Source organism: Podarcis bocagei (genome assembly GCF_964188305.1).
Source record: "Podarcis bocagei genome assembly, chromosome: 8".
Lineage (NCBI taxonomy): Eukaryota > Metazoa > Chordata > Lepidosauria > Squamata > Lacertidae > Podarcis > Podarcis bocagei.
The window spans coordinates 92,970,429-92,982,833 of record NC_138133.1 but is presented as its reverse complement, the minus strand read 5'-3'; the positions used below and the strand labels follow the sequence as shown (position 1 = coordinate 92,982,833).

At 50.6% G+C, this 12,405-nt stretch overlaps 1 protein-coding gene and 1 long non-coding RNA gene across 9 annotated transcripts in view; one reads left to right on the top strand and one right to left on the bottom strand.

The window, feature by feature from the left end:
• WDR97 (WD repeat domain 97) overlaps window positions 1-12,089 on the top strand; it is a 42,329-nt gene extending 30,240 nt beyond the window's left edge. The window contains exons 24-33 of one of the 8 annotated variants that reach the window (XM_081204305.1): window positions 482-641; window positions 2,364-2,435; window positions 4,173-4,232; window positions 4,320-4,379; window positions 4,577-4,648; window positions 5,283-5,369; window positions 7,204-7,272; window positions 8,063-8,226; window positions 9,376-9,437; window positions 11,681-12,089. In XM_081204305.1, coding sequence (XP_081060431.1) covers window positions 482-641; window positions 2,364-2,435; window positions 4,173-4,232; window positions 4,320-4,379; window positions 4,577-4,648; window positions 5,283-5,369; window positions 7,204-7,272; window positions 8,063-8,226; window positions 9,376-9,437; window positions 11,681-11,883 — 1,009 coding nt within the window. In that variant the 3' untranslated portion in view covers window positions 11,884-12,089. Of the gene's footprint in view, window positions 1-481; window positions 642-2,363; window positions 2,436-4,169; window positions 4,233-4,316; window positions 4,380-4,576; window positions 4,649-5,282; window positions 5,370-7,203; window positions 7,273-8,062; window positions 8,227-9,375; window positions 9,438-11,680 lie in introns of all 8 variants that reach the window. The other 7 variants (XM_081204303.1, XM_081204304.1, XM_081204302.1 and 4 more) reach the window with 7 other exon arrangements.
• LOC308593217 overlaps window positions 1-12,405 on the bottom strand; it is a 285,688-nt gene that overhangs the window by 68,842 nt on the left and 204,441 nt on the right. The window lies entirely within an intron of this gene.

Genomic DNA, 12,405 nt, shown 5'->3' with positions numbered 1-12,405 from the left:
CCTCCATCTTGGTTGCTCTCTCAAGAAACAAAAACCCCCCTCTTTAAAGGAAAACGATCTTAAAAGATTTTACTGCAAGGGCTGTGTTGAAGTTTTGTTTAAAGGGAAACAAAACACACGCCACAGGTGAACTGATTTCAGCACAGCTTCTTTTATCCACATGGTTTTGAAATCAGGTTTTAGGACCACGTGGATTTGCAAATTGCCCGCCCAAATCTGTTCCCTCATGTTTGCCTTCAGTTAGCAAGTTACAGGCAGCAGAGACCACCCCCTTCCTTCCACCCTTGCCTAGATGCACATTCTCAAAGAGCAGGTGGACAGCAACCGGCAGGGGGAAGGGGTGTTTAAGGGAAAACATGCCTCTAACTCATTGCTCTGACAGGTATTTTATGGCTCAGGTCAGCAAATGTGGTGGCGTGGTCATGTGGGTGCAATTCCCCCGCCTTGCAGCGTGAGCCCAGCTGCCTCTTTCTCCTGTCAGGGTCGTCATTCACAAGCTGATGCAGGAGGTGGGAATCCAGGACCCCCACAGCTATTTCACCAAGGAGCTGAGCTCCTGGCCGGTGAAGGCGAGCGACTCCAAAGAGACGATGCGAAGAACCTGCGACCAGTGGCTGGGAGGGAAGATGCAGGAGCTCAAGGTGTGCCTCTTCCCCCTTCTCTCTTCCTTCGGCCGGGGAGGGGTCACCTGGCTCCAGCCTGCCCCCCCCCCCGCCCCCCGCTACAGAATCTGTCAAACTCCGCAAGCAGGAGCCAGGCTGAAATCTGCAACGCACCCATTCTCTCCTGGCCTTTTCTCTTGCGGCTCAGAAAGGAAGGTTCCCTCCTCTGGGAAGAAACCAGCCATTTGCCAGTGAAGTTCCCCAGCCAGCAGCTTCCTCACTTGAGCTGTCTGGGCAGCTGGAATTATCTCCCTTCGTCAGAGAGGAAGGTCTGGCTTACATCGGCTGAGTACAACCTTCAGCTAAAAAGCTAACTTTCATGAAGGCTTTCAGCCCAGTGAACTGCAGAGGTTGGGAACTTCAAATATGGCCCCCTTGGGCCTCTCTATCTGGCCCTTGGGAGCTATGAGCTCCTTGAGTGATTTAGCCAGGCTGGAATCTTGATCTTGAACTGTGGCAGTGACTCTTGCGAAGGGGTGCGATTGTGTGTGTAGATGCCAGTATGTTGGACAAGGGAGAGTTTTACATTCATTGCTCCGCCTTAAGGCACCAGCTGGATTCCACCCTCAGCAGCCAGGAGCCCACGCTATAGCACCAGAATCCAGTCCAAATGTCAGGGAGAATCGATTAGGAGAATATGGTTGATGTGCCAGCCTATAGATGCTCCACTTAACCGCCTCTAATCTGCCAGCATTTTAAGCAGGAATGACTCACCTCCCCCCCCCCGCTGCAAAATAATAATAATACAGTGGTGCCCCGCAAGAGGAATGCCTCGCAAGACGGAAAACCCGCTAGACGAAAGGGTTTTCCATTTTTCAATGCGCTTCGCAGGACGAATTTCCCTATGGGCTTGCTTCGCAAGACGAAAATGTCTTGCAAGTCTTGAGATTTTTTTCCGCTCCCCCCCTTTTTCTAAGCCGCTAAGCCTTTAATAGCCTTTTAGCAGCTAAGCCGCTAAGCCGCTAAGCCTTTAATAGCCGCTAAACCGCTAATAGCGCTAATCCGCTAAGCCGCTAATTGGGTTGCTTCGCAAGACCAAAAAACCGCTAGACGAAGATACTCTCGGAATGGATTAATTTCGTCTTGCGAGGCACCACTGTAATAATAATAATAATAATAATAATAATAATAATAATAATAATAATAATAATAATAATATATTTATACGCCGCCCATCTGGCTGGGCTTCCCCAGCCACTCTGAGTAGCTTTCAACAAAATATTAAAATTAATATTTTTATGCCCCCTCCAATTTGCCATTAAAAAGAAATCAACTCCTCCTGTGGATCCCTTGCTGGGATGCTATGACACCAAAAGCTTTTAGCTACACCCCAAATGTGCTTTTTTAAAATAAAAAAAGCTTAATTATTTCCTGAGAAAAATGAACTAAAAGCCATTTTTCACTGACTATTTCTATAGATCACCTGCTAGGATACTGCGACACCAAAAGGTTTTTATTTGGTGGGCCCCAAAGACCTCACCCGAAACTTGTCACTTAAAAATATATATATTACGGGTCCATGTGTCCCTCTGCCTGCCCACGACCCAGGGGCTCCTGCTTTTGAAAGCTGCCTCCAGTGGGGGCCTGGGGTGGGGTCCCAGGCCACGTTTTTGCACAGCAAAGGGATTTGCCCTTTGGGCAACAAACAAACACTCTTTTCTCCACGCTGGAAGCGGCACCTGATGATTGTCTTCCTCCCAGGAGCACAGAGCTCAGCTTTTGGCGCAGAAGGTTCCATCCAGAAGGCATTATTCCTTTAAACCTTTCCAGAAGGTAAGAAGTTTTGTGCGTCCAGCCTGGTCTTTGCTGATTATTGTGGGAACGAGGAAGGGTGAGGGCAGTTCTCACCTTCCTCCGTGTTATGTACTGAAGTTCTCACCCTGTGCCAGCAGTGGGATACTGTAGATAGTTATGCAAATGAAGGATCGAAAGTGATGTTCAGTGATTGGATAGTTTGTATGCAAATGAAGGATCGAAAGTGACATTCAATGATTGGATAGTTTTAGAAAGTTGCTACAGTAACTGTTGTACTGGAGCTCTATATAAGCAGGCTGACTGAGCCCTTCAGTTCAGTTCAGTTCAGTTCTGTTCTGGCCTCGGAATAAAGAAGAGCTGTTTGAAGAATCGCTGTGTCGTCTGATATGTTCGTCCACAACTTAACAGTCCTCCTCCTCCTCCTCCTCCTCCTCTTCCTCCTTTGCCCCCACCTTCCTGCACCTCTCAGCTTAGTTCCCTTGTCCCCCCACCCAGGGGGTCTCCATCCTTCAGAGCCCCCCAGATCATCCAGGTTTTTTAAATTTTCTACTCCGCCTTGTTTATCGATACTCCAGGCAATTACAAAAAAAGCAAATGAAATCACAGTCCGTCCATTACAATATCTAAAAAGAAAGATGTCTGAAAATCACCGTATTTTTTGCTCCATAAGATGCACCTAGTTTTTAGAGGAGGAAAGGGGGGAAGCCCCATTTTGGGGGGGATCAGCTCACAGTTGTGCAGCTTCTTTCGCAAAGGGGAAAAGCCCCTTTTTTGAGGATCAGCTCAAAGTTGTTGAGCTTACTTTGCAAAGGGAAAAAAATCTTGTTTTTATGGGGTTCAACTCACAGTTCTGCTACTTCTTTAGGAAAGGAAAGGGAGCCGTTTCTACAATTTCCGGACAGATAATCTAATCAGCCAGTCACATGTCACTGGGGAAACAAACAGCCTCCGTCTGCAGAACACTCAACGATGGAGGCCTGGGCAAGGGGGCAAAAAGGGAGCCAGCGATCAACCACACATTCGCCCCATAAGACGCACGGACATTTCCCCTTACTTTTTAGGAGGAAAGAAGTGCATTTTATGGGGCGAAAAATACGGTATATATAATTTAGATATCAACTGAAATTAATAACCCATTGCCTATCTAGCCACAGTGCTTGAAACACATGCTAAGTGATTTCAAAGCTGGGCTCTGACCATAGCTGTCAACCATCCCTTATTTGGCGGGAAAGTCCATTATCCCAGCGCCGTGTCCCGCTGCTGTCCCTTATTGATGATGTCCCTTAAATTTCCCGGGTTTCAAAGGAAGCAGCTCCTCTCCCTCCCTCCCTGCCGGCCAGGGAGGAGGGAGACTCCAACTGTGTTGCTTGGCTGCGTTGCTCACCCAATAAGGAGTCTAAGAACGACTGGGGGATGGAGCTTGCATGCCTTGTGCCGATCAAATCGGCCGCGTTGCCTGGAGACTAGCCTTTGCTCAGCGCTTCCCAGTGGAAAGATGATGGTGGTTTTCCTTGCTGCATCCCCTTTGCCGGGTTGCTGTGCTGTGGGAACCACCGCTTGAGGCTTCGTTTGGCTGCTGGCTGGGCTTTCTGCCTTTGGCTCGGAGGGGCTCAGAAGTTGAACATACCTGTGCCAGGGAAATCCCTTATTTTGGCTGCTGATCCCTTATTTCTGAGGCTGCTGGTCCCTTATTTTCAAATCTGTAAGTTGACAGCTATGGCTCTGACCCACATGTTGTCGTCCTTGTTCCAGCAGAAGAGACGCTCCACCATGGAGACGGAGAGCAAGATGTCCTCTCCGGAAAGCTACCAAGAGGTGAGGAGGCTTACAGAGGTTGAAACGCATGCTAAGTGATTTCCAAGCTGGGCTCTGACTCACATGTTGTCGTCCTTGTTCCAGCAGAAGAGACGCTCCACCATGGAGACGGAGAGCAAGATGTCCTCTCCGGAAAGCTACCAAGAGGTGAGGAGGCTTACAGAGGAATCTTGTGAAGCCAGCCCAGGTTGGGTGCCTGGAGGGGCAGCTGTTCCTTCCAGGCAGCTCTTGCAGCTTCCATCAGCCACCTGTCCAAAACCTCTGGGGGATGCCAGGTTGGCCAAAGGCTAACCCTCCAACCACCCCTCAAAAGCCCCTTGGTATATCTTCTCTGTCTGACCCAGGAGTGGAGCGGCTCTAGCGTGGACCAGGAGAGGCGGCTGGAGGGGAAATATTCCCCCGAGAGCTACAAAGAGGTAAGGTCTGCCGAAGAATCCCACAAAACCAGGCAGGGTGGCACCTGAGAGCGAGGGGCTGTCCCTGTGCCAGGTAAGGAGGGGCCTCTTCTTCCTCTGTGATTCTTGCGTTGCAGGGGATTGGACTAGATGACCCCTGGGATCCTTCCGACTTTACATTTCTATGAGTCACATTTCTTTTCCCTCCAGGGGTTTGCCGGCTTCCATGAGGCCAGATCTGTTTAATTTTATTCTTTATTCTGGATGGCTTGCAGGAGAGAGTGAATGCTCGATCCAGTGGCGGGTGGTTCCCATGGAGACCCTCCAGAGCCAATGACCAGCCCGTCCTCCCCTTCCCTGTTGAGTTCTCTACAGGGAACGCTGAGACGAAGGAGCAGGAGGAATCTTGACAGCCAAGGCCACCCCAGGAAAGAGGGCAGCTAGGCAGGTGGGGGTAGTTTGGCGACAGTGCCCCTCCCCCGTCACCCTCCACCAAACCACAGTGCATATCGGACAAAAGACGTGAATCCAAATATCCTAAAAAGACAGGCTGGAACATCCAATCCTTTCCCCTGGCCGCCCACAACAGCTGATAGCTACCATACTGCAAGTATTGAACTGCAAAGTGAGGCTCTCCTTGGCGTCTTCATTCCAGGTGGGGAAAGACCTGGGCAAGAAGAAGAGGGCAGAGAGGAGATCCCTTGCGGAGGAGAAGAGGGCGAGGAAGGAGGAGAGTCCACAGGTACGGGAAGACCCCCTGGAGCTCACCACCCAAAATGCCCCTTGTTGTCTAACAAAAGGTACCTGCTATAAACATTCCCTCTAAGAGTGAACTTGGATGGTTGACTATCTGTCATTGAGTTTTAGATAATTTTATACATATAAAACAAAACCATTTCAAACATTAAAGTACAAGGTTCTTTTGAACCTTCAGACCTCCTCCCCTCCCTCCATGGGTTCCATATTTAAATTTAGGTTTACTGCATCTTTTACCGAAACCAGGAAGATCAAGTATCTTCTAGAGATTGGAGTAAATTTGTAATTTATTTAAAAGACCCTGTAAACAGTTAAAGGGATGCGGGTGGCGCTGTGGGTAAAACCTCAGTGCCTAGGACTTGCCGATCGCATGGTCGGCGGTTCGAATCCCTGCGGCGGGGTGAGCTCCTGTCGTTCGGTCCCAGTGCCTGCCAACCTAGCAGTTCGAAAGCACCTCCGGGTGCAAGTAGATAAATAGGGACTGCTTACCAACAGGAAGGTAAACGGCATTCCGTGTGCTGCGTTGGCTCGCCAGATGCAGCTTCATCACGCTGGCCACGTGACCCAGAAGTGTCTCCGGACAGCGCTGGCCCCCGGCCTCTTAAGTGAGATGGGCGCACAACCCTAGAGTTGGACACGACTGGCCCGTATGGGCAGGGGTACCTTTACCTTTACCTTAAACAGTTAAAATCTTTGGCAGGGTTGCAATGACACTTGTAATGTTCAATTATTTATGGTAATTATGGTTTTGTAATAGATGGATAAGGGTAAGAGTATCTGTCATTTTTAATGAGGTTTTTAAATGAGATTTTATAGAGAGAGAGTTTTAATGTTGAATTGTTTTTAGTGGTTGTTTTTCTAAGTTTTCAGCTGTTCTTAGTTCATCTGTAGGCCACCTTCTATTATATATAAATAACAGAAATAATAAATGAAAAGGGATCTTCCATAAATAAGACAGTGAGGCCTGGAGAAGACTTGCAAGCCTCCTGATCTAAGTTGCCTGAAACCCTGAACATGAGACGGAATAACAACAACAACAAGAATTTATTACCGCATTTTTCGCTCCATAGGGCGCACCGGCCCATAGGGCGCACCTAGTTTCTTGGGGGGGAAATAAAGGTGGAAAATTTTATTTCCCCTCCAGGCACGGGGCTGGGGTGGGGGAAGCCCGAGCTTCCCCCGACCCCAGCCCCCAGAACAGGCAACTCTCCACAAGCCGTGGGAGCCCTCCCACGGCTTGCGCAGAGCTACCCGAAGCCCGGGTGCAACTGCTCAGCGCGCCCAGGCTTCGGGATAGAGGCAGCTCTCCGCAACCCTTGGAGCCGGTCTCCCAAGGCTTGCGCAGAGCTTCCTGAAGCCTGGAGAGCGAGAGGGGTCGGTGCGCACCGACGCCTCTCACTCTCCAGGCTTCAGCGAAAGCCTGCATTCGCCCCATAGGATGCACACACATTTCCCCTTCATTTTTGGAGGGGGGAAAGTGCGTCCTATAGGGCGAAAAATACGGTATTTATTATTTCTACCCCGCCCATCTGGCTGGGTTTCCCCAGCCACTCTGGGCGGCTTCCAACAAAAGGTTAAAAATACATTAAAACATCAGTCATTAAAAACTTCCCTAAACAGCCTTCAGATGTCTTCTAAACGTCAGATAGTTGTTTATCTCCTTGACATCTGATGGGAGGGCGTTCCACAGGGCGGGCGCCACCACCGAGAAGGCCCTCTGCCTGGTTCCCTGTAACTGGAGATATCCTGCCATGTTTTTTCCATGTGTCAGAAACATTTGCCCAATTGGACTCTGACTGGTGCGTTTTCCTCTGACTTAGGAGCCAAAGAGTGGTGACGTCACGGACGATGCAGAGCAGCCAGAGACGGAGGAGTCAGGAAGCCCGGAGGTGAGGCCACCGGTTCAGAAAGTATAATAGATTGGCAATCACTCATGCTAGAGTACTTTCAATTAGCAAAGCTGACCGGAAAAGCCAGAGGAGCCCCAAATCAAAAAATATTCAAAGAATGGAGATTATTCAAAGAATATATAAGATTATATTGTAACAATGACATCCTAGCAGAACTGAATGATACTTGTATATAATAAACAAATGGAATAAATATACTAGATGAATATACAGGAAAAGTTATAAAACAAACTGTGTGATAAAACTGACAATAGAAAAAGTACAACGAGAAGGATTGGAAGTCTCTTTCAGAAGACTTTATTAGAAAAGACAGGATGTTATAACCAATATTCATTTCTTATTGTTAACTCTTTTTTGTTTTTTATTTTTATTTTCTTTATCTTTTTTCTATTATATTCTTGTGTTTAATTTTGATGTAACTGTCTGTAATACATATGTAAGATGATATTTTAAATCAATAAAGATGAATTAATAATAATAAAAAGGAGGTGAGGCCACCAGTTCAGAAAGCCCCTTGTTGGTGGAGTGGAAAGGGGAGACCCCCCTGGCCCCCAGACTCAGGTTCCCCCCACCTGCTTCTTCCTCCTCCCAAGCTGGGCTCCGGACACAGCAGCCCAGAGACTGGACCCTTATGGAGAGGAAGCACAAGGGTCCCGGTGCTTCCTGTCCAGGCCCAGCTTTGCCCCCCCCCCGCCAAAGCCCCCTGCTGACCCCCGGGGTGAGGGAAGGGGCCACGCCAGGGACTCTCAGGGCTGCTCTCCTCTTGCAGGCGGAGGCGGCTCAGTTTTGGATGCAGCCCGTCTGCCCCATTGACGCCATCCATTACTTTGTGGAGAAGCAGCTGGAGAAGGAGCTGGAGGAGATGAAGCAGCTGGTCTCTTCTTCGCTGATCTCGCCCAAGGACACTGTCATGGCCTTGCCTCCCATTAAGAAGTAAGAGGGGCTGTTACACCATGGGACACTTGAGGAAGCCCAGGCAAACACATGGCTTTTCTGGGTGCTGCTGCCGCCTCCCAGATCAGTTCCCCCAAGCTTGGCAGAATGATTCTGTCTGTCCTCCCCACAGATTTCTGGGAGCAGTGAAGGGCTGGGGGTCCTGTGTGGCCCTCCAGAGGTTGCTGGACTCCAGCTTCCCCAACCACCAGGGCTAAAAGTCAGGGATGGTGATGGGAGTGGGAGCCCCAGAGCAAGACCCAAGTGGGGGGGGGCACAGGCTTTCCGTGGCTGTGGTAGAGTATAGAAGGATCCAACAACTCTGGAACTTTGGGGGGGGGTGTTTCTCTCTCTACAACGCTGCCCCCAGTCTAGGCCGGTGTGATGGCCTGGGACTCGGGCTCGTACTCGGAACCAGAGGAGTCTCATTCTTCACTGGATCCTTTGCCTCAGGCAGCATAGGAACCGAGTCTGGGGCCTGATTCTGAAGAGCCCCAGTCTGCACAGGTTCCCCTGCAACAAGCACCAGCTGGGCCGAGTCAGGGGCCTGATCCTGCCCTAGCTCAAGATGTGGGGATGACCTTGTTGCCTCCAGCTGGGCCATCACTTACAGCTGCTCCACTACTGGTTGGGTCAGGGGATGCTGAGGCGGCCTCTGGGTCTAGTCACCCACCGACGTCTCCCGAGCTGCAGAGACTGAGGTCTGAGAGAAGGAGAGACCTGAGTACTCGCAGGAGGAGTGCTCGCCTTCGGGCGAGACAGGGAGGTGAGTTGCCAGGGGATCAGGACCGGCCGTTAGCCCGTCAGAGATAAAAGGCTATCAGACCTTGCCCCAGGTTGCGGGAGCTACATTGCTGTATGCCGGATCCTGCCTGGTTTCCTGCCTCAACCCTGTTGGACTGACTCCTAGTGGAACCTTCGGATTCGGGACCGGACCTGGACCGCGTTACTCGGTCACCCCCGGCGCCCGGCACAGCCAGGCTCACAGCTGCTTCTCTCACATGTGGTGTCTTCCTAAAAGTGCAGCGGGTGAGCCTGGCCTCACCTGTGCCTGCTCCCCGCACAACGGATCACAGGCTGTGCACGGGGCAAGTGCCATTTCCATGGACTTCTGCTGCTCTTGGTAAACCCATGCCCTTGTTGTGACAGGAAGCGTGCCATCCTGCGGCTCGGAGAAACCAATGCCATGTTGAGGAAGAGAATACCCGAGCGTAAGTAGCTGCGGTGGCTGGGGGGGGTCTTCACCCACTGCCTGGCCCTGTGGCTTGTATCTGCTTGCCCCCAAACAGACGTGAATGGGCCTGGATGGCACTGGGGGCAAATGCTCTGCCACCCCCCACCCAGACCCTGCCCATCCTTCCTCCTGCAGCAGGAGAAACTAATTAGTTCTTCAGTTTGACCCCAAATTGCTTTCTGTGACTACAATTGGAAAGATTTATTTCAGTCTTTGCTTGTTAGGATGTTTATACTCTGCCTTTTTTATCTTTAAAACAAGACTGGCAAATCAAGGGCCAGGTTTGGCCTCCGGCAGAGAAGGAGATGAACAGACACGTCTTTGTATGTGCCAGCTGCTGGCACCATCTTGCCAGTTTGGGCGCTTGCACTTAGATGCCCAGGCTTGGCCTTTTTTAAAACAACTGGCTGCGATTCAGGGCCTTCAAAATCCCAGAGACAGCTTTGGAGACTTTTCTGTGGCGTTTTCCATGCACACACCTGGCAGATTAATCCAACAATCCCTCCTAGATGCCTAGCCTTGGGCAAGAGGTGTGTCCTGTGTATTCTGGGGTGTCACTGGCTGGAAAGCATTCCGGGGGGGGGGGCTATTTCTACCCAGAAGGGATTTATCCCACTCACCGTGAGCGAGCCAATATTCCTGTTTGCACAAAGCAGGAAGGTGAAGATTTTCATAGAATGGAGGTAAATATTGTGACTATTGTTGCACACCACCCCAATCTCTGGGCGGCATGAAATTTCAGGTGTTCCAGGTACTTTTCCAGGGTTTGTTTCCTTTGGAATGCAGGGCAGCAGAGACCGCGGTGGCTTTGGGATCTCTTGCTTATGTGTACACCACTTGAACCTGCGATGGAGGAGTTCACAGCATTAACACCCCAAGAGGGTCTTGCATTTCCCATAGACACAACTGAAATCAGGCAGAGCTCAACCTGCAGCCTGCCAGCTTCCAGCTTGAAAAAGCAACTTGCAACTCTGGCCTTTGTCTTTGAGGGAAGGGAGGGGCCCCACCCATTTGGTTTCTGGCACACAGCCACTTCCTTTGTTACCTTAACGGCCCACACGGAGAGGGCCATTACCTCACTAGGAAGCTAACCTGGCTATTCCAGGAATTGAAACTGTGCTGGATCCAGGCATTAGAAGGGGCCCAGCCCATAAGACGATCATCACCCACTAATCCAAGCAAGACACAGGGATGCTGGTCCAGGTTTTGGGATGAGGGGCTCCTCTCCATCTGGGGTGCTCCTAGGACCTTGGAGCAACGTTGGCCAGGAGTGCCTGAGCACAGCTGTGGTTTGTGCACCTGATGCAACTTGTCCTGCGGAAGGCAGAGCTGTCCAGAGTCGCACCTGCCGTCGTCATCACATCTAGGCTGGGTTGGCGCATGGTCCTGCTTCTGAACATGTTTAGCATCTCAGAACGCTGTGACCAGGCTCCTCTTGGGAGCTCAAGACCTGGGTTATTTTATTCCGCCGTTCTTCTGTCTACATTAGCTGCTAGTTCATATCCAAGCACAATTCAAAGCGCTGGCTAGATTGACGTTATAATTTTATGGCTACTCTGCTCCTTTATCTTCTTTGATCCACTTGAATTGTTTTTTATTGGATGTACACAATTTCTTACATTTTTATGAGCTGCTTTGTAGGCCTTAGGGACGCGGGTGGCATTGTGGGTTAAACCACAGAGCCTAGGGCTTGCCGATCAGAAGGTCGGTGGTTCGAATCAGCTCCCCTTGCTCTGTCCCTGCTCCTGCCCACCTCCAGTTCGAAAGCACACCAAAAGTGCAAGTAGATAAATAGGTACTGCTCTGATGGGAAGGTAAACGGCGTTTCCGTGCGCTGCTCTGGTTCGCCAGAAGCGGCTTAGTCCTGCTGGCCACATGACCCAGAAGCTGTACACCGGCTCCCTCAGCCAATAAAGTGAGATGAGTGCCGCAACCCCAGAGTCGGTCACAACTGGACCTAATGGTCAGGGGTCCCTTTACCTTTACAGGTCTTTTTTAAAAAAGCAGTTATATAAAGATTTAAATAAAAAAGATGCCAGTGCATTGAGCTGTTGTTGAAAGCAGAAGTACAGTGGCTGGTTGAAAAACGGACAGCCGAGTTGTTTCCCAGCTGATCTCTGCTGGATTAGAGTCAGGGGCGAGGAAGGAAAGGGGAGTCCAGGGGCTTCTCCCATGCCCAGTGGCCTTCCTCTTCCTCTTTGTTGTCTCCCTCGAACACAGGCTTCTACTGCCCGTACATCTTCCCGCGCTACCTCATGAAGGGGTTTGCGCCCTTTGTGAAACTTCCCTTGCCAAGAATCAACTTGGACCCCTTCCCACCCATTCCGAAGAGGCCGGCATCACCAAAGTCTTTCACCGCCATGCAGCAGTTGGTGCGGAAGTATTTCATCCCCAAGTTTTCATACGCCGACAACTACCCTTGAAGGCTTCAGGAGACGCCTGAAGTTCCATCCGAGAGGTGAAATTCCTTCTGGCTGGCAATGGCTGGAGGGCTGGCCAGCGCCACGTCTCATGGTGCCCCAACCGGGCAGATGGCAGCGATGGGAGGCCACCCGCCTGCCCGCCACAGATGCATCCAGACAAAATGAAAAGTCAATAAAAGCAAACTTATGCCCAAGGTCACCCAAAACTGTCTGGTCATGCTTTTTGTAGTTTCCTAATCATTTTCAAATTGCGACGGGCAGCTGCCACCCTGGGTGTTGCCCAGCTTAGGAATCATGCGTGGTTCTGTTATCAGGAAGGATTGTTTGTTAAACGGCAGCACTTCTGGCGATCCAGGGAGGTGGCGTTTTCCAGCACACTTGAACTTTTGCTTAATGCGCAGGACGCAGAAGGGTCCAGCTTCCCCCTGCGTAACTTGTGCCAGGCAGCGGTGCCAGAAAATTGTACTCAGCAGCAGCAGCCCAGCAGGCTAAGCAAAGTCCACTGCCACGGACTGCCTCCGA